Genomic DNA, 23,695 nt, shown 5'->3' with positions numbered 1-23,695 from the left:
TCACTTTCTATTTCATGAAGCAAAATGATGAATAAATTTGTAATAGTAATTTGATAATTTTAGTTTTCTCAGAAGAAACTAAACTAGTGAATAAATGCAATATTTTATGTATAAAGAATGCAAGATTGGTATATATGGTATTTCTGGACATCACTAGGTATCAGTGAGAGTGATTCTAAAACTAGATACATGCACCGTAACAATATTTGGTGGGTATGTACCATGTTTACATTTGATAGAAATTCTGAAATAATTTGTTCAGAAATATGATTTCTCTCTGATCTTTTGGATAGAATTTCTCTCTGGTCTCATTAAAATGATGTAAATCTTGGGTGCAAAGATGCATCCAAGCATCCCTGCACTGGATGCCAAAATGGAGAATATCTCCACAGCAACCATGATCTTGCCCTTGGTGCTGTGGTAGACAGGGAGGAAGGTGACCCAGACACTGCAGAACACCAGCATGCTGAAGGTCAAGAACTTGGCTTCATTGAATGTGTCTGGCAGATTCTTTGCCAAGAAAGCCACAGTGAAGCTTGCAAGTGCCAAGCAGGCCAAGTATCCCAGGACACAGTAGAATGCAGTAACTGAACCCTTGTTGCACACAATGATGATGTGGCCACGCTCCGTGTGTTCATCAATATCAACAAAGGGAGGAGAAACTGCTAGCCAGATTGCACACAGAATACATTGCAATAGTGAACATATGGGGATTATGTAGTTGGGTGTTCCTGATACCAGGAAGTTTCTCAGCCTTCTTCCTGGGTTTGTGACTTTGAAAGCCAGAACCACAGTGATTGTTTTGGCCAGAATTGTGGAAACAGCCACAGTGAATACAATTCCAAATGTGGTTTGCTGTAAGATACAGGTTGTTCTGTTAGGATGGCCAATAAAGAGAAAGGAGCACAGAAAACAGAACAAGAGTGATGTGATTAATATGTAGCTGAGGATTCTGTTATTTGCCTTCACAATAGGAGTGTCATGGTGCTTCACAAAGACCCAAAGAACCACAGCTGTTAATGCGGAGAAAACAAAGACTGTTATGGCAAGCACCAACCCCAAGGGGTCTTCATAGCTTAGAAACATCACATTTTTCTGAATGCATTTGTTCCGTTTTGTGTTGGCATATTGGTATCCTGGACAATTAACACATTGATCCATATCTGATGTCCAAAGGAAAGCTTAGTTAGTGTTGCATTTAAAATTTTTTGACAGGTTATTTCAAGTAAGGATCCTGAAACAATCCTTGTATTGCTACTTTTGATGCTGAGAATTTAATTTGAAGAACATTGCTGCACAGCATTGCTTTTAATTCATAATGTTCATAAGATTTAAGGGAAAAGAAAACCAAGCAATATTTTCTTTGTTTATTTAACTTTGTTCATCATACTGTTTACAATATCAGAAATAAAGATTACCTAAACTATATTTTGTTTCTATGTGGATATCAAGTATTATTGAATTTAGAAAAGATACATTCAGCAACTGTACTGTAGTTGGATATATATGTATATATATATATGTATATATTACATATATATGTATATATATTCTATATATCCTTACACACACTCTTTTCTGAGCTCATTGACTCTTTTATGAATATGTTCCATATGAAACATTGAGACTGTGACATCTACTGGAATAAGTCCTGTAAGAGGTACTCAAGAATTCACTAGCTCAAATTTTTAACAAAGAAACAACATTAAATTGAACAGTTAGGATGTGTGTGTATGTATATATATTTATATGCATGTGTTCATGTAAACATAACAATTGCATTTTTTAAATTTAAGTGCTTTCTATCCTACGTCATAAGAAAAATTTGTAGAATGTGAGGTAATATAATATTAACATTTGAAATGTAGAAAATATTAAAGAAATAAGCCCTCAGATGTATCCTCATCTGGCAATAAGTAAACAAAAGGTCTGATTATTGTTCATGAGCAGCACTAATATTAACAATGTTGACAAAAACTCAGTAGATACTTTGTACTAAGAAGTCCTTCACTTTGAATCCTTCTTTTGGAAAGTTGACCAAATTTCATTCTTGCCTCATCTCCCTTCCTATGGGACTCTGTGTCTGTGAATGTACTCAAGGATGGCATCAGTATTGACAAACAGAATGAGCAATATAAAAGAAGAATCCTTAAGCAAGTATGGTAAACAAGATTGTATGTATTAAGCAATGGTACCCTATTTCTATGTTTTAACATCCGTCATGGCTATAGTATGAACTGAGAATTTAATTGCACTCAGTTTTTAAGTCATTTCAAAATATGTTGATGTTCTTCCTTGGTTTTCCAAATTATTTTCTAGTAAGCAGTGCTGAGAGGAAAAATCAGAGCTCCACATGCCTCCAAAACAAAGCAGGACAGAACATATTTTAGTAGCTTGACAGCACACCTAAAAGCTCTAGAAAAAAAGAAGCAAATACACTCAAGAGGAGAAAAAGTCATCTAATAATCAAACTCAAGGCTCAAAAATGAAAAGGGAGACATAACAACAGTATCTGAGGAAATTTAAAAAAAACTATCAGATCCTACTACAAAGCCTATAATCAACAAACTGGCAATTCTGGAGGAAATGGACAATTTTCTAGACAAATACCAGGTCCCAAATTTAAATCAGGATCAGATAAACCATCAAAACAACCACATAACTCCTAAAGAAATGTATGCTGTTATTAAAATCTTTTAACCAAAAGGAGCCTAGGACCAGATGGGTTCACTGCAGAATTCTGGCAGATCTTCATAGAAGACCATATACCAATACTGTCCAAATCATTCCACAAAATAGAAACAGGTGGAGCACTATCCAATTCCTTCTATGAAGCCACAATTACTCTTATAGTGAAATGACACGAAGACCCAACAAAGGAAGAGAACATCAGATCAATTTCCCTTATGAATATCGATGCAAAAGTACTTGATAAAATTCTTGGAAACTGAATCCAAGAACATATCAAAATGATCATTCATAATGATCAAGTAGGCTTCATCCCATGGATGAAGGGATGATTCAATACTTGGAAATCCATCAATGTAATCCAGTATATAAACAAACTCAAAGAAAAAAAAACCACATGATCATCTCATTAGATGCTGAAAAAGCATTTGAGACAGTTCAACACTCCTGCATGATAAAAGTCTTGGAAAGATCAGGAATTCAAGGCCCATAACTAAACATAGTAAGAGCAATATTCAGAAAACCAGTAGCTAACGTTAAACTAAATGGAGAGAAACTTGAAACAATCCCACCAAAATTAGAAACTAGACAAGGCTGTCAACTCTTGCCCTACTTATTCAATATAGTACTCAATGTCCTAGCCAGAGCAATCTGACAAGAAAAGGAGGTCAAAGGGATACAAATTGGAAAGAAGAAGTCAAAATATCCGTATTTGCAAATGGTATGATAGTGTACTTAAGTGACCCCAAAAGTTCCACTAGAAAACTACTAAGCCTGATAAGCAACTTCAGCAAAGTGTTGGGGTATAAAACTAACTCAAACAAATCAGTAACCCTCTTCTATTCAAACAATAAACAGGCTGAGAAAAAGTTAGGGAAATGACACCCTTCACAGTAATCCCAAATAATATAAAATGCCTAGGTGTTACTCTAACCAAGCAAGTGAACGATATGTATGACAAGAGTTTCAAGTCTCTGAAGAAAGAATTTGAGAATATTTCAGAAGATGGAAAGATCTCCCAGGCCCATGATTGGCAGGATTAATGTAGTAATAGTGGCCATTGTGCCAAAAGCAATCTACAGATTCAATGCAATCCCCACCAAAATTCCAAATCAATTCTACATAGAGTTAAAAAGATATCAGGTACCAAAGTTAATAAACCATCTAAACAATCCTATAACTCCTAAAGAAATAGAAGCAGTTATTAAAAGTCTCCCAACCAAAAAAAAAAAAAAAAAAACCAGGACCAGATGGGTTTAGAGCAGAATTCTATCAGAACTACATAGAAGACCTCATACCAATACTGTCCCAACTATTCCATAAAATGGAAACAGATGGAGTACTACCAAATTCCTTCTATGAAGCCACAATTACTCTTATACCGAAATGACACAAAAACCCAACAAAGAAAGAGAACTTCAGACCAATTTCCCTTATGACTATTGATCCAAAAATACCCAATAGAATTCTTGCAAATCCAATCCAAGAACACATCAAAAGGATCATCCATCATAATCATGCAAATTCATTTGGAATAACAAAAACCCAGGATAGCAAAAACTGTACTCAACAACAAAAGAACTTCAGGGGGAATTACCATCCATGACCTCAAGCAATTTTACAAAGGAATAGTGATAAAACTGTATGGTATTTGTACAGAGACAGGCAGGTAGATCAATGGAATAGAATTGAAGACCCAGTAATGAACCCACACAACTATGGTCACTTGATCTTTGACGAAGGAGTTACAACCATCCAATGGAAGGAACAAAGATGGCATTTTCAACATTTTCAACAGCACAAATTGTAGTGCTCGTTCAACTGGACATCAGCATGTAGAGGAATGCAAATCATTCCATTTGTATCACTCTGTACAAAGCTTAAGTCCACGTCAATCAAGAACTTCCACATTAAACCAGATATAGTCACACTAATAGAAGAAAATGTGGGGAAGAGTCTCTATCACATGGGCACTGGGGTAAATTTCCTGAACAAAACACTAATGCTTCTGCTCTAAGATCAAAAATCCACAAATGGGACCTCATAAAACTGCAAACCTTCTGTAAGGCAAAGGACAGTATCATTAGGATAAAATGGCAACCAACAGCTTGGGAAAAGGTCTTTACCAATCCTACATCTGATACAGGACTAATATCCAACATATATCAAGAACTCAAGAATTTATACCCAGAGCACCAAATAACCCTATTAATAATGGTGTATAGAGCTAAGCAAAGAATTCTTAGCTAAGCAAAAAAGAGTGGCTGAAAAGTACCTATAGAACTCCTCAGTATCTTTAGTCATCAAGGAAATGCAAATCAAAACAACTCTGAGATTCCACTTCACACCACTCAGAAAGCTAAGATAAAAACTTAGGTGACAACAAATGCTGGCGAGGATGATGAGAAAACGGAACACTCCTCCATTGTTGGTGGGATTGCAAACTGGTAAAACCACTCTATGCCTTATTTATTATAGCCAGAAGCTATAAAGAATGCAGATGCCCTTCAACAGATGAATGGATAAAGAAAAGGTGGCACATCTAAACAATGGAATGCTAATCAGCTATCAAAAACAATGACTTCATGAAATTCATAGGCAAATGGATTGAACTAGAAAATATCATCCTGAGTGAGGTAACCCAATCACAGAAAAACACACATGGTATGCACTCACTGAGAAGTATTAGCCCCAAATATCGAATTATCCAACATACAATCCACAGACACATGAAGCTCAAGGATGACCAAAGTGTGGATACTTCACTCTATCTACAAAGGGGGAACAAAAATATTTATAGGAGTGGATATGGAGGCAAAGTTTGTATCAGAGACTGAAGTAATGGCCACTCAGAGCCTGCCCCACATGCGTATATAGCCACCAAAACCAGATAAGATTGATAAAGCTTAGAAATGCATGATGTGTCTCCTGAGAGGCACAGCCAGAGCATGTCAAGTACAGAGGCGAATGCTAGCAGCAAACTATTGAACTGAGAATGGGATCCCCATTGGAGGAATTAGAGAAAGGATTGAAAGAGTAGAAGGGGCTTGCACCCTCAGAAGAAAACCAATGTCAACCAAATAGAGCGCTCAGGGACTAAACTACCACCCAGAGACATGGATGGACCATCAATTGGGATCAAAAGCCCTTGTTCCTGCAAAGGGTGGACCCACAGTGAAGGGGAATGTTGGGAGGTGGCATGAAAGGTGGCTGGGTGGGGTAGTGCACACCCCTATAGAAGCAGGTAAGGGGGGCGTATATGGGGCTTATTGATAGGAAACCGGGAAAGGGAATAACATTTGAAATGTAAATTAAAAAATCCAATGAAAGAAAACTTGCATAATATGCTCTGTGATTGTAATTGCACTTAATTTGTATGTCAGTTCAGAAAATGTTGATTTCATGATTTTCATAATTCTTGTCTAGAACAAGGCATTTGTGGAGAGGTATGTTTTGATAAGTTGCCTAAAAGTCCAAGAAGTTGAATAAGCTGTAAATATTGTTTTGCTCTACCATGGAACCTGAGTTTACTTCCCAGCACCATGTCAGGTATCTCACAAGGGCATGTAAATGTAACTATAGGGGTGTTATTTGCTCATATGTACCTTAACCTATGTTACCCATCCTACACATATAAGCAATTAATGTAATAAAAATATTTTATGGAATTTTTGTGGAATTCATTGATGTAAATATTAATACTCATTTTTACACTGAAAAGAATTTCACTATACTTTTAAAAATATTTTCAAGCAAAATGTATATTGGATTGCATGCCTTCAAAAGACATCTTCTGAGTATGTTGCTTGGTTCTACTACATGTATCATGGAAATAAACTCAAAGTGTAAGCCTTAGCAACAAATTATTTAAATGATTTAATTGAGCATCGAATCTTATCACATACTTCCTAGAGTCATATCCCATCTGGCTTTGAACATGGCCATCAGAATATTACAGTACTTATCAGTTTCTCATGAATTTACAGCTACATTTATATTATATATTAATTTTAGAGAGAACATGGATTTTGTACCTAGCAGACTCATGATGTAGTCCAGTAGATTTGATATTATATTCAATTCTTCATGTTCTCCTATACCTTTATGGTGTGCATAATCATATGTATATCAGAAGTATTAATGAAATGTGAAAAATTAGATTAAAAAAATTGTGACTAAAATCTAATGTACATGTCATTTTACAATGGATGAATTGTTTGAAAAATCTTGTGGAGAATTCCCTCAAATTGCAGTTTCATTTTCTAAACTATTTCTTTGTGAAAATGCAACTTGCCATCAATTTGCAATGAATCAATATGTGGTTCTCGGCACAAAGAATGTGTGTGTGTGTGTGTGTGTGTGTGTGTGTGTGTGTGTGTGTTTGTCGGGATTTTGTTAATTTTTTGTATCTATAACTAGTAAATTATAAAAGTGATATACTTTATATTTGCAGTTGCCTTTTAGTTGAGTTTATCATGCCAGTGTGGCAGACAAAGAACATATTCTCTGGATTTATCAGAGCAGCAAACACTCACTTGTCTCATTAGAAATTGCATTTTCAGGGCAGGGACTGCAAACAAAACAGCAGGCTGCCATTCCCTCCTTCCAGAATCTTCTGTATCCAGAACTACAATCTGCAGTGCACACAGAGGATGGCATCTGAGAATAAAATGAGGTACATTCTGACATGAGTTTTCACTATTTTTTTATGTTTTATATTAACACATTAACAATTCAACCAGCTTATTTTATCTACACGAAGTGATTGCCATTTCATTTTGTCTATTGTGACCAGCTATGAATATTGGAAATACACTGAAGAAGTGTTGGATAGTTGCTGAATGTCTAGTAATACAGGGGGGAAAAAGATAGCAAGCTGTGTACACAAACTACAGATTGTAAGCTGATGTTTTTAGGTAATAATTTTTAATTCAGCACTAAGTACTGTGAACAATCATGAACTGAGATATGCTATCAGCCAACACTAGCCTATCCTTATACCTTTGAAGCATTTTCTTAATTATTAATTGATGTAGGAGTGCCCATCTCACTGTGGGAATTACAGCCAGTAAGTACTGGTTTTTTTTTAAGATCCATGCTTCAGGTAAGTCTCCATATACCCACACTTGTTTTCTATGACTAAAAGCCCTAAGTCCAATCATCCCTTCCTCTTCACTTTGCTTATGATAAGTTTATTCAAGCAACAGAGAAGCAGGTTAGTATTTGAAGACATTTGAAAAAGGAAATATATATCCTAAAACCACAGATAGAAAATATGATCTCTAATAAATTATTATTGCAAAGGATGATATACTGTATATAAAAACAGTGGAATAAGCTGACACTGGTTTAATGTGGTTGGGAATAATAAATTGATGTGTAGTGACCTTGAATATGGAGTGCTTCATTGGGTCAAAATGCTCTACAGTGGCTGCAAATTCTGGAAAATGCTGGATAAATTAGTTGCTCTTAAATAAATTGGGTTTTAGAGAATTCTTCCTGTGTTTTTATATTATTGAAACAGGACTTTATTATAAAGCACTGGTAGATTAATACTCTGAATGAAGATCAGCTTACATTTTCCTTTCCCCCCATAATTTTCTTTAAATTTACGTTAACACTTTGTAATATTTTAAAGATTACCTTGAGTTTAAGTAAGGAAAATGGGCTTACATTTGTACTTTATATTAATTTATTTTAAGGTAGTGTCTCCATATTACACTTGGCTGGTTTGGATGCATATTATAGAGCAGACGGGCAAGAAGCAGACAGAGATATTCAGAATTCTGTCTTTAAAGTGTGTGGATAAAAACATGAACCATGAAAATTACTTGGCATTATTTCTGACTTTCATGGATAATAATTTTCTCTGCATGTATTATAGTATTGTCAGTTGGTTTGTGGAAGAAAACATGTCATATCAATATGGGTTCCTCCTGTTCTATCACTTGTTTAGTTTCCTTAACTCTGCATGAGTGTTGGGCTTGGTTAAGAGCTATTTCTGAATATTTTAGACGACTAATTCTTTGGACCATGCATTATATCCTTGATGAAATTCTGCCTGTTATCAGACAATGATCTTTCTGTTTTGTGTTGTGTTGTATTGGTATGTGTTATAGTTAAGAATTATTCCTGACATATCCATCCAAGTTGATGTTCTCTAATTTCCATTTCCCTCTTATTTCCCAATAAAATGTTTTCATCCATTAATTTTGTAAAGTTCTCATCTTGTATGTGACTGACTCTCCCATTCTCTGCAGTCAACCAAGGCATGCCTTAAAAAATAAATCAGCGTTGTCTTTGATATCTTTAGAGAATGTAAACAAAAATATTCAAGTATAATGGAAAATTATTTGTTACTTTTGTCTGCTTTCTATTATTGCTCTATATGATGTGTTTTAAAAGCTGTTTCTTTATCTATTGTTCTAGTTCTGTCTATATATTCCTTTCATCTTTTTTTCATCTTACCTAAAGAGTCAAGGAGTTTTTCAATTTTATTTGAAAGTGATTTTTCTATGAATATGAATTGCTGTAATTGTGTTCATCAATGAACTTGATAAGTAATTTCCTAATATACAATTTTTGGGTATAATAAAGGTGTTAGCATTTATGACTCTTTTTTTTGGGGGGGTTCTTTTTTTTCGGAGCTGGGGACTGAACCCAGGGCCTTGCGCTTCCTAGGCAAGCGCTCTACCACTGAGCTAAATCCCCAACCCCTAGCATTTATGACTCTTAGTATTTCCTATCTTTAGCATTAATCTCACCCTTATGTACATATGTTCCAGAGGTTTAAGGAAAGGGAGGAGATTACTGTGCAATCACAATAATAATATGAAGAGAATATTGTACATTTTAAAGAAGATAATATCAGACTTTGGTGAAGAACAGTTTATATTTATTAAATTTCAGAAATGTTTCTGATATGACAAAGGTATATTCTATGCACGTGTGAAATGCTGCCAGACACCCAGAGCTCCCAGGGAGTAAACCACTATACAAAGTCTATACATGGATGACCCAGGGCTCCAAATGCATATGTAGCAGAGGATGGCCTTTGTTGGGCTCCAGTGGAAGGGAAAGTCCTTGGTCCTGTCAAGTTTGGACCCCTAGTGTAGGGAAATGTTGGGAGGGTGGTGGTAAGAGGGGGAGGGTAGTTGGGGAGACCCTTATTGGGGAGGAGGAGGGGATAAGGGGTGTGTGGACAAGAAACCAGGAAAGGGAACAACATATGAAGTGTAAATAAAGGGACATATCCCAGAAAAAATGAAAAAAGAAACATAATATAGGAGAATAGAAATTGGTTCCTATTGTGACAAAATATTTCATTACAATGTGCTGCAGTGAATCTACCTGACAGGGTTTCCTGTTGTATAATATAAATCAATAAGTTAGTACACACCCACCTTTCTACTTCCTGTGGCCAACTCAATCATGTCTACATATAGGTGAAAGTGTCCATCATGTGGAAAATATGGGCTGAACTTTCCTATCTTCACCTTAAAACCAATGTGTTGTGAGAAATTCCAAATGTGAAAAATGTTATAGTCTTCTTGCAGGATTTCTCTCTCTTTCATAATCACTCTGTCCCCAAGAGGATTAGTGAAGTGGGTCTTTCTCAGAAAGGAGTTTAGCTAAAATGCAAGCATTGCACAATTAAGTCTATACAGTTACTTCAAGTCGTAAAATGAATTCCAATTTCATAGTAAAGACAACATTATTTAAAGAATGAAAGAAAAATCACAACAAAAGCAATTGGATAAATGAAATTACCATAATATTTCAATTCTTTCCGAGATGACTACCAAACACAAGTAAACAAAAGAGTAGAACCAAACAAAGATATGCACACACACACACACACACACACACACACACAAACACACACACACACAGTAGCAAAGAGAGAGGCTCACATCTTTTCTGAGTGACACATATACTACAGTAAGATGCTTCTTTCCATACAAAAACACATACATGTAGACAAACATGTAAACATTCAGGCAGAAAAAAAGACATAGATATGTACTCAACTAAAAACACAAATATGAAATCATACAAAATACACACGGAGGCACACAGACACACAGAAATGTATACACACACACACATACACAAATGCCCCCCTTACTCCACACATGCATACAGCAACACACCAGGAGAAGTATCAATATATAACCATCAGCCCAGAATGAAATTGACTCATAGAGAAATTTATACTCACACCTAATGGAAAAAGGCAAGAAAAGGCCAAGACAAGACAAAGATATAAGCAGATACATACACAGTAAAGCAGATACAAATACATATAAGCACATAGATAAACTCACAAAATACATGCCATGGTACACAAAAACACATACTCTGACAAACATACAAGGAAACACACACATATATAAACACACAGAAAAAATTTCAAACATAGACAAATCATTACTCACTTCCATGGTCATAGAGAGATAAACATGTATGTACAAAGCAGCACAAAGATGAACCAAGATACACAGAAAGAGTAAAACTTATTCATGCACACAGCAAGAAAGATACATTCACACATATAAACACATTTCTATAGATGGAATTGAATACAAATACTTTTTCATGTTTAATTACTCTCAGAAATCCAATTAAGTTACCCAGAGCCTACACTATGGGCAGAATCACTGGAGAACAGTAATGAAAACCATTCCTTAAAATGATATCCATATAACTGACAAATGTATACATACATAAAATCATCTTCTCATTATGGAGAAAATTCATGAGGAAGGACTGTTTATATCCATCCAATATTGGAAGGGCATGCTGATGGACATTAAAGATACTCTGTATGAAACCACAAATTTTCATTGATCAGCTTTGCCTTCTTTTTCAACCCTCATTTATCAATTTCTTTTTCTTTAGGAAAAATGTTCAGAAGCCTATATATTTTGGAAAATACTTCCTGTTGTATTAATTGTGGACATCTGAGAGTCTCTAAATGGCTGTGCAACTGAAGACACCAAACATCACCCAATAAAAGAAACTCTACCTTCAAGCAGTGAGAACTGGCTCCTTTCCCGTTGTCTATTGCTTGATTATCAACCTGTTGCAGATTCATTTTATGGAGTGCATGAGCCATGGCATACACAGCATTATATATGTCCTGACTTCCATCACTAAAAGCCATGTCAAACTTCTGTTCCAATAGCCATTCCAGTGAGGCATTGGATGAATAGTTCTCCAGTAATTTACAGTTAGATGCTGAGGCTTCATAGTTAAAGTATTTCCACTCTGGCATTACTAGATATAAATCTGTGCTTCTGAGATGGTACCATGTCTGTACAAAATTTTTAAAGCCTGAAATTTCCCCATGGTGGTGTAAAAAATTAAGAGTCCCATAGAATGTGTCATGAGTTAAATTTCTCTTAATGGTAGGAAAATTCTTTTCTTTTGTGGTGACCCATATCCTCTGGATAACTGGGGATTCCCACATTCTGAAGCTCAATTCAATAATACTGTCTATTTCCCCATAAATGATAATAACATTTGCAGATGACATCACAATTTGTTTGTAGTACATTTCAGTTTTTTGACTGAATGAAACCTCATGGATTGATATCATGCTCACAAAGGCAAAGCAAATTTCCTTGATTTTGCTCTCTTTTTTCAACTCAGAGAGAAATTGGTTGCCTTGATCATCATCTGTGATGACAAGGCCAACCCAGTTCCACTTGAAGTAAAGTAGGAAGGAGACCATTGCCAATGCTACTGATGTGTCCTTTGGGGCCATCTGATAGAGATATGGAAATTGTTCACTATCACTGAAGATGGAATGGAAAGGTCCATAGGTAAGCTGAAGGAACTACAACACAGAGAGCAGCATGAAGTGTAGTAAACTTAACAATCTTGTAATCATATTTACATTGAAACAATTCATTATCTGTGACTTTCCCTCTCATTTCTGATTCGAATAACCAAATTTGGAAGCCTGGCACATCAACATCTAATGGGATCACTAGCAAGCATAGTTCTTTGACATAGATATAACTGCGTATTACAATTACTGCCTTTCTGTCTTTCAGTTTTAGTCTTGATATCAGTATTTTCACTGTTTGGAGGGACTTTAATATTTTTACAAATTGGGAATATTTGACTATTTTTTTAAAAAGCCATTTGTGCCTTAATCCAGACACACTGTTTCTAAGATTTAACAGGAAAGTCCTATGCATAATATGCTTTAGCTTTTAGGGACAAATATTCTTATCTTGCCCTACTTCATGGTACTCCTTGTATACTAGATGTTATAATTCAGGTAAAGATGCCAGAGTTCTCCTTTTTAGGATCAAGCTCCAAAAATACACTTGGAATTTCTGCTTCTATGGCTACTCCAGAAACAGTTCATCAGAACAAAATAAATTTAAAAATATAAACAAGATTTGGCAGACCAAAATATTAGCAGCAGATCAGATTAAAAAATCTTCTTACTAAATACCCAGGCAATTATGGGGTGAAATAAAAAAGGACTCATAATTGTATCTCTTGAGGAAACTCTACAGAAACAAAGTTAGATTGGACGGACTTATCTCCTCTATGCAAAGTATCTTCTAATGGTGGAAAAATATGAAAGAAGCAGGTATCAGAACCCCAAATCACTCTTTCCTATAAAACTTGACTTGTGAAGGTCCACTCTTGTATCTTCTGATGAGGAAGCAAAGGAGTAAAAGATAAGACATAGCAATAAGTTCATACAGATAGGACATATTCATTTTATTATTAAAGAAAATGATTTCATTACATGCTGAGAAAGCATTTGACACAATTTGACATCACTTCATGATAAAAGTTCTGGAAAGATCAGGAATTCAAGGCCCATATCTAAACATAGTAAAAAAAATATACAGAAAACCAGTAGCTAACATCAAACTAAATAGAGAGGAACTTGAAGCAATCCCACTAAAATCAGGGACTAGACAAGGCTGCCCACTCTCTGCCTCCTTATTCAATATAGTACTCAAAGTCCTAGCCAGAGCAATCAGACAACAAAAGGATGTCAAGGATACTAATTGGACAGGAAGAAATAAAAATATCACTATTTGCAGATGATAGTACACTTAAGTGACTCCAAATGTTCCACCAGAGAACTACTTAACCTGATAAACAACTTCAACAAAGTGTTAGGGTATAAAACGAATTCAAACAAATCAGTAGCCTTCCTCTATTCAAAGGATAAACAGGCTGAGAAAGAAATTAGGAAAATGACACCCTTCACAATATTCCCAAATAATATAAAATATGTTGGTCTGACTTTATATAATTAAGCAAGTAGAAGATCAGTTGACAAGAACTTCAAGTCTCTGAAGAAAGAAATTGAGGAAGATCACAGAAGATGGAAAGACCTCACATGCTCATGAATTGGCAGGATTAATATAGTAAAAATGGCCATTTTGCCAAAAGCGATCTACAGATTCAATGAAATCCCCATCAAAATACCTACTTGATAGAGATAGAAAGAGCAATTTGCAAATTCATTTGAGAAAAAAAACCCAGGATTGCGAAAAGTATACTTAACAATAAAATAACTTATGGGGAAATCACCACCCTGACTACAACCAGTATTACAGAACAATAGTCATAAAAGCTGTGTGGTATGTTTTGTGTACAGAGACTGACAGATAGACCAGTGGAATAGAATCGAAGACCCAGAAATGAACCCAGACACTTGTGGTCCCCTGATCTTTGACAAAGGAGATAAAACAATCTAATGGAAGAAAGAAAGCATTTTCAGCAAATGGTGCTGGTTCAAGTGGAAGTCAGCATGTAGAAGAATGCAGATCAATCCATTCTTATCACCATGTACAAAGCTTAAGTCCAAGTGGATCGAGGACCTCCACATCAAACCAGATACACTCAAACTAATAGAAGAAAAAGTGGGGAAGATTCTTGAACACATGGGTACTGGGGAAAATTTCCCAAACAAAACACCAATGGCTTATGCTCGAAGATCAAGAACCAACAAATGGGACCTCATAAAACTGCAAAGCTTCTCTAAGGCCAATGACACTGTTGTTTGGACAAAATGGCAACCAACAGATTGGGAAAAGACCTTTACCAATCCGTCAACTGATAGAGGTCTAATATCCAAAATATACAAAGAACTCAAGAAGTTAGATTACAGAGAGCCAAATAACCCTATTAAAAATGGGGTACAGTGCTAAACAAAACATTCTCAGCTGAGGAATATTGAATGGCCAAAATGCACCTAAAGAAATGTTCAACTTCCTTAGTCATCACGGAAATGTAAATCAAAACAACACTGAGTTTCCACCTCACATCAGTCAGAAGAGCTAAGATAAAAAACTTAGGTGACAGCAGATGCTGGTGAGGATGTGGAGAAAGAGACACACTCTTATATTGTTGGCAGGATTGCAAACTGGTACACATTCTGGAAATCTATCTGGATATTGCTCAGAAAAAATGGACGTTGCACTAGCTGAAAACTCGGCTATACCTCTTCTGGTCATTTACCCAAAAGATGGTCCAACATACAACAAAGACACATGCTCCACTATGTTCATAGCAGCCTTATTTATAATAACTGGAAGATGCAAAGAACGCAGATGCCCTTCAACAATAGAATGTATTGAACAATATGTACATCTACACAATCGAGTACTACTCAGCTATCATAAACAATGACTTCATGAAATTCATAGGCAAATGGAATGAACTAGAAAATATCATCCTGAATGTGTTAACCCAATCACAGTAATATACACTTGGTATGCACTCATAGAAAAGTGGATATTAGCCCAAAAACTTGAATTACCCAAGATGCAATCCATAGACCACAGTAAGCTCAAGAAGAAAGATGACCAAAATTCGAATACGTCCACTCCTTCTTAATAGGTGAAAAACTATCTATTGGAGGGTATATGGAAGCAAAGATTAGAGAAGTGACTGAAGTAATGGCCATTCAGAGCATGCCCCAAAGATAGCCCATGTGTCCCATTTATATACAGCCACCAAAAACTAGATAAGATTGATGAAGCTAAAAACTGCATGCTGAAAGGGGAGTGGATATAGATCTCCCTTAGAGGCACATACAGAGCATGTCCAATACAGTGGTCAATTCTAGGGGCAAACCACTGAACTGAGAACAGGACCCCCTTTGGGGGAATTGGAGGAAGGATGTATAGAGTTGAAGGAGTTTTCAACCCCATAAGAACAACAATGCCAACCAACCAGAGCTTCCAGGAACTAAACCACTATCGAAAGACTATAAGTGCTCCAACTGCATGTGGAGCATAGAATATACTTATTGGGGCACCCGTGGAAGGAGAAGCCCTTGGTTCTGCCAGGGTTGGACCCCCAGTGCAGGCAAATGTCGTGGTGGTGGGTGGTAAGAGGGGTAAAGGGGGAGAATATTCATAAGGGGGAGGGGAAGGGGCTGGGGACTTATGGACAGGAAACCGGGAAAGGGAATAATATTTGAAATGTAAGTAAAGAAATATATCTAATTTAAAAAGGATTAAATAAAAAATAGAAGTGCATACAGAAAATGTGGTACATCTACACAATGGAATATTACACAACTATAAAAAACAATGACTTCATGAAATTCTTTGGCAAATGGATGGAACTGGAAAATATCATCCTGAGTGAGGTAAACCAATCAAAGAAAAACACACATGGTGTGCACTCTTTGATAAGTGGATATTAGCCCAAATGCTTGAATTACCCTAGATGCACAGAACACATGAAACTCAAGAAGGATGACCAAAATGCGAGTGCTTCACTCCTTCTTTAAAAGGGGAACAAGAATACCCTTGGCAGGGAAGAGGGAGGCAAAATTTAGAACAGAGACAGAAGGAACACCCATTCAGAGCCTGCCCCACATGTGGCCCATACATATACAGCCCCCCAATTATATAAAATGGACGAAGCAAAGAAGTGCAGGCTGACAGGAACCTGATATAGATGTCTTCTGAGAGATACAGAAATAATACAGCAAATACATAGGCGAATGCCAGCAGCAAACCACTGAACTGAGAACGGGACCCCTGTTGAAGGAATCAGAGAAAGGAATTGAAGAGCTTGAAGGGGCTCGGGACCCCATATGAACAACATTGCCAACCAACCAGAGCTTCCAGGGACTAAGCCACTACCCAGAGATTATACATGGACTGACCCTGGGCTCCAACCTCATAGGTAGCAATGAATAGCCTAGTAAGAACATCAGTGGAAGGGGAAGCCCTTGGTTCTGCCAAGACTGAACACCTAGTGAACGTGATTGTTGGGGGGAGGGTTGTAATGGGGGGGAATATGGAGAGGGGAACACCCATAAAGAAGGGGAGGGGGAGGTGTAAGGGGGTGTTGGTCCGGAAACCGGGAAGGGGAATATCAACCGAAATGTAAATAAGAAATTCTCAAGTTAATAAAGATAAAAGAAAATTTAAAAAAATTTTTAAAAGATGAAAAAATAGTAATAAATTTAAGGAAAATGTAAAAAAAATAGAAGTTTGAAAAAAATAATTGTAGCAGTATGTTGCTGAAATTTTTGCCAGAGGTTCTCATGAGAACTGGCACTCTGACTGAAATGGTGTGATCTATGTTTTCAACAACATGAAACAATCTCTGCTTACTGAGATTTGTTTAAATAAAGAAATTCTCTCACTGGCAGTCAGTCAAGCTACAAGATTCTCTCTACCACCACACCAACGAATTCTTCTTCTATTCCTCCTTTCTGGAATCTGTGGAGTTCTGGAGGTGGTGCCTTGCAGAAAGTCCTATAATGTCTATGCTTAGTAAGTACCCTGGAACTACATATCTTGACATGCACATAAGTCCAATCTTATTCATTAACTTTCTTAATATCTATCAAAGTCTCCCAAAGAGATATGATGTTAATAATTCCTGGCCCATTTCCAGCCATTTTCCCCTTCTCAATAGTCATATAACAAAACAAGGCAATATAGGCTATGAGGCAGACTCACAAGTGACCCTGGCCCTAGCCTTGTCCACTATACAGTGTCTCTGCATTACTGCTCCAGGGCCATTTGATCTCAAAGATTTTTAGGATCATGTCATGTAGAATGCCATATTGGTTGCTCAGCACTGAGATGATAGGCAGAGGATGATGTACCCATTCTTATCAATTTCTGTGACAGTGTGGTGATAGTCCTCCACATGGGAATATTTAGATATTTTAGAAAGCAAAGTTGCTCTTTTAATACAATATGTCAACATTTAGTCCAGATAAGACACAGTATCACTCTCGACAGTTCCTAGCTATGCAACTGTTTTCTCCTGAATTGACACTCTGAAATTGTTCCCTTCTATTCTGGGAATAAAGATGAATCCACATTTTGATCATGTGACACTTCGAGATCAGCAGCTGAAACTCGGGTTTTTCTTTGTCAATAATGTCCACAGTCTCCTGGTTGTTTTTCAACATCCCATTGGTCACTACAAACACCTTGGTTCCCTCTTTACATTCATCCAATCTGCACTTCTTGCTAGTGGGTCCATCCAGTACATCATGGCTATTGGTGAGGAGAATGGGATAAAGAACTGCAATAATCTTTTCTGAGTGAATTTGAGTTAGGTCATGGATATGTAGGATTGGTTCTTTCAAGTTCTAACTACATCTTTGGGAAAAATTTTGATACCAAGTCTTCTTCCTCATTTGTGATCTGCTCTCTTAAAAAAATCAAGCTTCACTTCCTGATCCACCTTCAGCAAATAGACTATGGCCAGGCCTGATCATGCCTGACCCACTGGGTACTGGAGGTGCTATGGACTTGAGGAAGGGCCTCAGAGGATCCTGAAGAATCTCCCCTCTCCTCAGGACCTAGGACCTGGCTATGCTTGTTGGCTTGCTCACTACTTCCTAGTTGCCTCCCTCTGTGCCAGCTGGCCACCTGCCTGCCTGCTGCCTGCTAGTTCTCTCCCTCCCTCCTCCCCCTCCCTCCCCCCTCCCCTCTCCCTCCCTCTCCCTCTCCCTCCCTCCTCCCTCCCTCCCTCCGTCTCCGTCTCCCTCTCCCTTTCTCCTTCCTTGATTTCCCTGCTCATGTGTCTCTGCTATTAGTTGGAGTCTAATGAAAGTCTCATCTAGTTCTGTGATGTGATTACTTCTTTTACTCAGGGCTCAGGAACACTTTTATCTCCTACCCAAACATCCCCCTCTCAGTCTGTCATAATTTCTGAATACCTCCAAGTATGTGCATCATACTGGCACACAAATAATTGTGGGAAATATTTCTCGTATCTTTAGTATTGTGCTTCCAGGGCCAAGAAGTAATTCATGTGTATATATGTGTGTTCACATACACACGTGCACATGTATGTGTTTCTGTGTGTGTGTTTACATATGTGTATTAATATTATGCAAATGTTAAACCCATTGAAGAGTTGCAACCTCTCTTTAATCTTCTAGAGATATCCCTTGTTATGATGTTTTTATTAACTCCATCAGCTCCCAGCTTTTTAAGTGAGTATTGGTCTCTGCAGTTAGCCTGCCAGTGACTCTCAGTGTCTACTTTTACTGCTCTCTGTCTTCCAATTCCCAGTCATCTTTCCACCTGGGTGCCTAACTTTCTATAACAGCATTTTATAGAACAGGAGTTGGGATGTTCTCTTCCCATAAGTAGTGCTCAGTAACAAACCAATTGCATTTGCACTGGGCAGTACACATACCCAACTGTAGATCTCTTCCACCTGAACCGCTTCCCTCCCAACATGTGTTTCTCAGTTTTGCTTTTTGTTTGATTACTCCTTTTCCCCTTCTTCCTTGGATGTAATGTAAAATTTTTTATGAAGTCAAAATGAGAAATTATTAAAAATACAGTTAATTTGACCTCTTCCTAAAGGTGCAAAAATAAAATCTGTGGTTTATAATAACTCACACTAGGAAATAAGAAGATGTTCAAGTGTATCCAGAAATGATAAGATGTCCTCCAATGCGGTCCCGTAAGCAGAAATGTACACATAGTCTCTTCATTACAGAAATAATTAGGGATAGGCCTAAAATATATTTTACTGTATAAATAGGGTGTAAGTAATTCAGTTTGTCCATCACAATGGCCCAAAGGGTATTTTATGATCAAAGACATATTTGGTAAAAGATCAGGATTCCTGTTGATTTCATTAATTGAAAAGGCCAATGCCATAGCATATTTTTGGTTTTTCGTTGTTTTTCTGTAAAAGAGTAGAGTGTTTATTATTGCCAGAATCTATGCATGATCATCCGATCTCAGTAAAAGCACCATACTGTACTGGAAATTTGTGCATCTAAACACTAAAGATGGAACCTAATTGCTTTGTTGTGAGATTGGGTGGACATGAGAACCTAGAAAACAGCAAACACTTTATAATTTCTTACACTGTGTCTCCCATACATAAAAAATGGTATTGACCTCTTCCAAAGACATATTTACACCTCTAATTTTAAGTGCTTGATCAGAAGGTAAAACGAATACCACAGATAAGAACAAAATAGTAATTCTGATCATGGCTTCATTTAAAAATTATTGAGCAATATAAAAACACATGTGTTATGAGAGCCATTGAGTTCATGATATTTTCTTGTGAAATTAACTGAATTGGTAAAGGAAGTGAAAACATGATTTATCAGTACATAATAGTCTTTCTGCAGCATTTGGTTCCTGTACTTACAATCACTTACATTTAGGGGCCAATATTCTTAACATGCCACCTCACATTTATCCAGAGCCTGTTAATTTTTTCTTTCAATCTTTTGCTGAAAGAAAATCTTTTCTAAAGTTTTACTTTTAATTAAATTCAAATACCAAACATGCATTTGGTAAAGGATAGATGCCTATGCATATGGTTGTATGTATTTGAGCAAGAAATACGTAGGTTTACAGAGGACAATACATCCAAGTGTTTTATAAGATACTTTGCTGTAGACTATCCCTGCAAAGGATATGCAGGTATGCACTTGTGCTAAGTACTTAGTGCAGAGATTAAGGATTTGTCCCACCCTCCACTTATCATTCACCTACTTTCTATTTACAAAGGAATGTAATATATTCGTTCTGGAAACTTCTCATCATTATAAATTAATTCTAGGGAACATCTTTGATAATCTTTCCAATTACATTAAAACAACACAAACATCCTATTGGGAGCTAGGAAAATAAGGATATTATTGTGATATTTGCATGTTCCAGTATTATATGTTTAAAAAATAGAAGAGATTTCGCTGTACATTGTATAGAATATATTCATGTTTTGTAATAAAAGTAGGCCACATGACAATGGAAATAATACTATATTGTCTTTATGTTCATGTAAAGATCATTAAATTCATAGGCAAATGTATGGATCTAGAAAATATCAGCCTGTGTGAGGTAAACCGAACACAAAAACAAACACACCTGTTATGCACTCACTGGTAAGTTTATAGTAGCTCAAAAGCTCTGGATACTAAAGATACAATCCACAGATCATATGAAGCTCATGAAGAAAGACAAACAAAGTGTGGCTGTTTCTGCCTTTTTTTTTTTTTAGAATGGAGAACAAAAGTATTCATAGGAGGATATATGGAGACAAGTTTGCAGCAGAGACTGAAGGAAAGGACATCCTGAAACTGCCACACCTGGGGAAACAGCCCTCACACCGTCAACAAACCTAGACAATGCTGATGCCAAGAAGCATAAGCTGACATGAGCCTTCTATAGCTTTTTCTTGTGAGGCTCTGCCAGAGCATGGCAAATACAGAGGCAGATGCTCACACCCCACCATTGAACTGAGTACAGTGTCTTCAGTGGAGGAGTTAGAGAAAGGATTGAGGGATCTGAACTGGTTTATAACTCCATAAAAACCACAATACCAAACAACCAGAGCTCCCAGGGACTAACCCACCATCCAAAGAGTACACATGGACAGACCCATAGCTCCAGCTGCTTATGTAACAGAGGAAGACATTGTTGGGCATCAATGGGATGAGAAGACCTTGGTTCTGCCATGGTTCAATGCCCCAATGTAGTTGCTTGAGTGTGGGAACTCCATTATAGAAGCTGGGTAGTGGGGTTGGGAAAGGCTTTATGGACAGGGATCCAGGAAACACTATAAAATTTGACATACAAATTAAAAAATCCCCCCCCAAAAAAACGAAAATAAACCATCTCCTGTCACATCGTTGCCATTTCATATAATCTGATCAATAAACACTGAACAGACACCTATAAATTTAATAATTACATTTAAGGTAAATACATAAGCATTTCACCAAAAATTGTATTCCTGTATTGTTTTCCTTCTACACTCTATAAAATAGGCCATTTTAGGATATTCTTTATTACCACAGAAAGAAAAATCTCAATTAAAAACTTTAGTAATACATAAGAGAAATTTGAGAATAGATCTTGTGCAATGCTCAAACCCCTCGTACAACTAAAGTTAAAGAAGTATATGTTACTTAAGATTCTTGTGTTGTCTAGCATTCCAAGGCTTTGTTTTAAAACAACTATATGCAATCCACAAAATGGATATTGATACCACAAATGTGATCTCATATTTGCTGAAATTCCTGAAAAATGTCCCACAAGATATAAATATAATATAAACCAACCAACTTAGATTAACCAACTTAGACATGAAAAGAGAAGATACGTTTCTTAAATAATGACAGAAAACCATAATAGGGAACTCCTGTATCACTGTTCTCACATGTTCCCACTATCCTACACCACAACTGTTATCCATGGCTGTGACAAGGGACATAAAAAGTCACCACTGTTATTGATGGCCTCACTATTCAAATAATGCAAACATATAATTTAATTCCATATGGTAAAAAGGTTTTATTCTAAAGAGGGAGGGTCAAACTGAACTTTATGAAATATAAAAAAACCAATGATTGTACATGGTCAATGTGAAACACTAAGCTAAAGTACTTTTGGATTTATATTTTAAAACACTTGGATGCATTGCCCACTAATGACACTAAATATATATCCAGGCATTCATATGAAGTGTGAATTTCTGAGTGTAAAAATCTCTTCCCAAACATGATGAAGTATTAGAAGGAAGAAGGATCACATGAAATGAATTTGATAGAGTAAGTTTGCATGTATGTAAAGTCCTTGATAATTATATGCCCCAGGAATATTACTGAAGCCAGCATACTCTCTAGGAGCAACACACTGACGGAAGGACTGTCGGCAGAGTTCATTTATTTGAACATAGTTGGGATTAAACACACTGAATTATTACAGGATCTATTTCAATAAGTCATCACTGTCTAGCAACATAAACTGTTATTAGGAGGGCTTTATGAGAAGTATCAGTGTACATAGACTTTTATTCCTCAGCTTCCAGGCTTTAAGTCAGAGGCTACCTGGAAGAAAAACAAAACCTTCCCTGAATTAATTAAAAGGAGAAGATAGGATAGAGTCTGTCAAAGAATTGAGCTTGTTTCTTGGTGTTCAGATTAGAAACAGGACAGAAGACTCAGGAATTTGCCTAATCTTCATCCTCAGAGCACTCATCAAATATTCAAGTTTTCATTTACATGGAAAATACAAATGCACTTACAGGATATTCAGAGTCTGGTTGAAATAATCTTTCTCCATAGGCAACTGAACTGCTGCAACAATGAAGGAACAATGTATATCCAAGTCTTTATTCTGATATTCATCCAAATTTATTCTCCAAAAGCACCTGGGATCAGTGAAATTTGCCATGAGATGTGGAAGGTTGAGGAAGAAGAATACTACCATCAAAATGAACATATTTTTCCTGCTTTAAACCTGGGCAGTGTGGATTGTGAAGTGCTGTGCATATCAGCACATCAAATTTGAACCATCTTTTATTACCATGTGTAAAGCAGAGGTTTGTTGCATACTCATGATTCATTTTGTTTTTCAGAGTGCTCCTGAGCCCTGGAGGAATCTAAAACACTTTCTTCCCTGGGGCTCTGCAACTGGTGTTCACAGCCCATGTAATAAACATTGAACAGTATATGCTTAGGAGGATAATTCATTCTCAGGCTCCATGATATCAT

The 23,695-nt window shown here is 36.7% G+C and overlaps 1 protein-coding gene and 1 pseudogene across 3 annotated transcripts; both read right to left on the bottom strand.

Moving 5' to 3' along the window:
- Window positions 1-258: 258 nt before the first annotated feature.
- LOC116894573 (vomeronasal type-2 receptor 116-like) lies at window positions 259-23,423 on the bottom strand. 3 transcript variants are annotated; one of them, XM_032896291.1, is made up of 6 exons: window positions 23,227-23,423; window positions 19,572-19,863; window positions 11,717-12,529; window positions 10,092-10,319; window positions 7,224-7,347; window positions 259-1,163 (listed from the first exon to the last, which is right to left on the bottom strand). In XM_032896291.1, the coding sequence occupies exons 1-6, from the start codon at window positions 23,421-23,423 to the stop codon at window positions 259-261; spliced, it is 2,559 nt and encodes an 852-aa protein (XP_032752182.1). The 3 variants fall into 3 exon arrangements, with proteins under 3 accessions (XP_032752182.1, XP_032752184.1, XP_032752183.1); XM_032896293.1 differs by having other exon boundaries at window positions 259-1,013; XM_032896292.1 differs by having other exon boundaries at window positions 11,717-12,528; window positions 19,619-19,863.
- On the bottom strand, window positions 17,675-18,896 carry LOC116894760 (annotated as a pseudogene).
- Window positions 23,424-23,695: the final 272 nt, after the last annotated feature.

The sequence above is a fragment of the Rattus rattus genome, chromosome 2 (assembly GCF_011064425.1).
Source record: "Rattus rattus isolate New Zealand chromosome 2, Rrattus_CSIRO_v1, whole genome shotgun sequence".
In the NCBI taxonomy this organism is placed as follows: Eukaryota; Metazoa; Chordata; class Mammalia; order Rodentia; family Muridae; genus Rattus; species Rattus rattus.
This window is presented reverse-complemented; position numbering and strand designations above follow the sequence as displayed.

Bases quoted from the DNA above. Each gene is read 5' to 3' on its own strand.
- LOC116894573 (XM_032896291.1), bottom strand. From the start codon at position 23,423: ATGTTCATTTTGATGGTAGTATTCTTCTTCCTCAACCTTCCACATCTC. The intron at 10,320-11,716 runs GTAGAGTTTCTT...CTTGCATTTTAG, and splicing joins CCAGTTCTCACTGCTTGAAG to CTAAACTCCTTTCTGAGAAA. The intron at 1,164-7,223 runs GTGAGTGTTTGC...TTTGGACATCAG, and splicing joins TGCAATTTCTAATGAGACAA to ATATGGATCAATGTGTTAAT.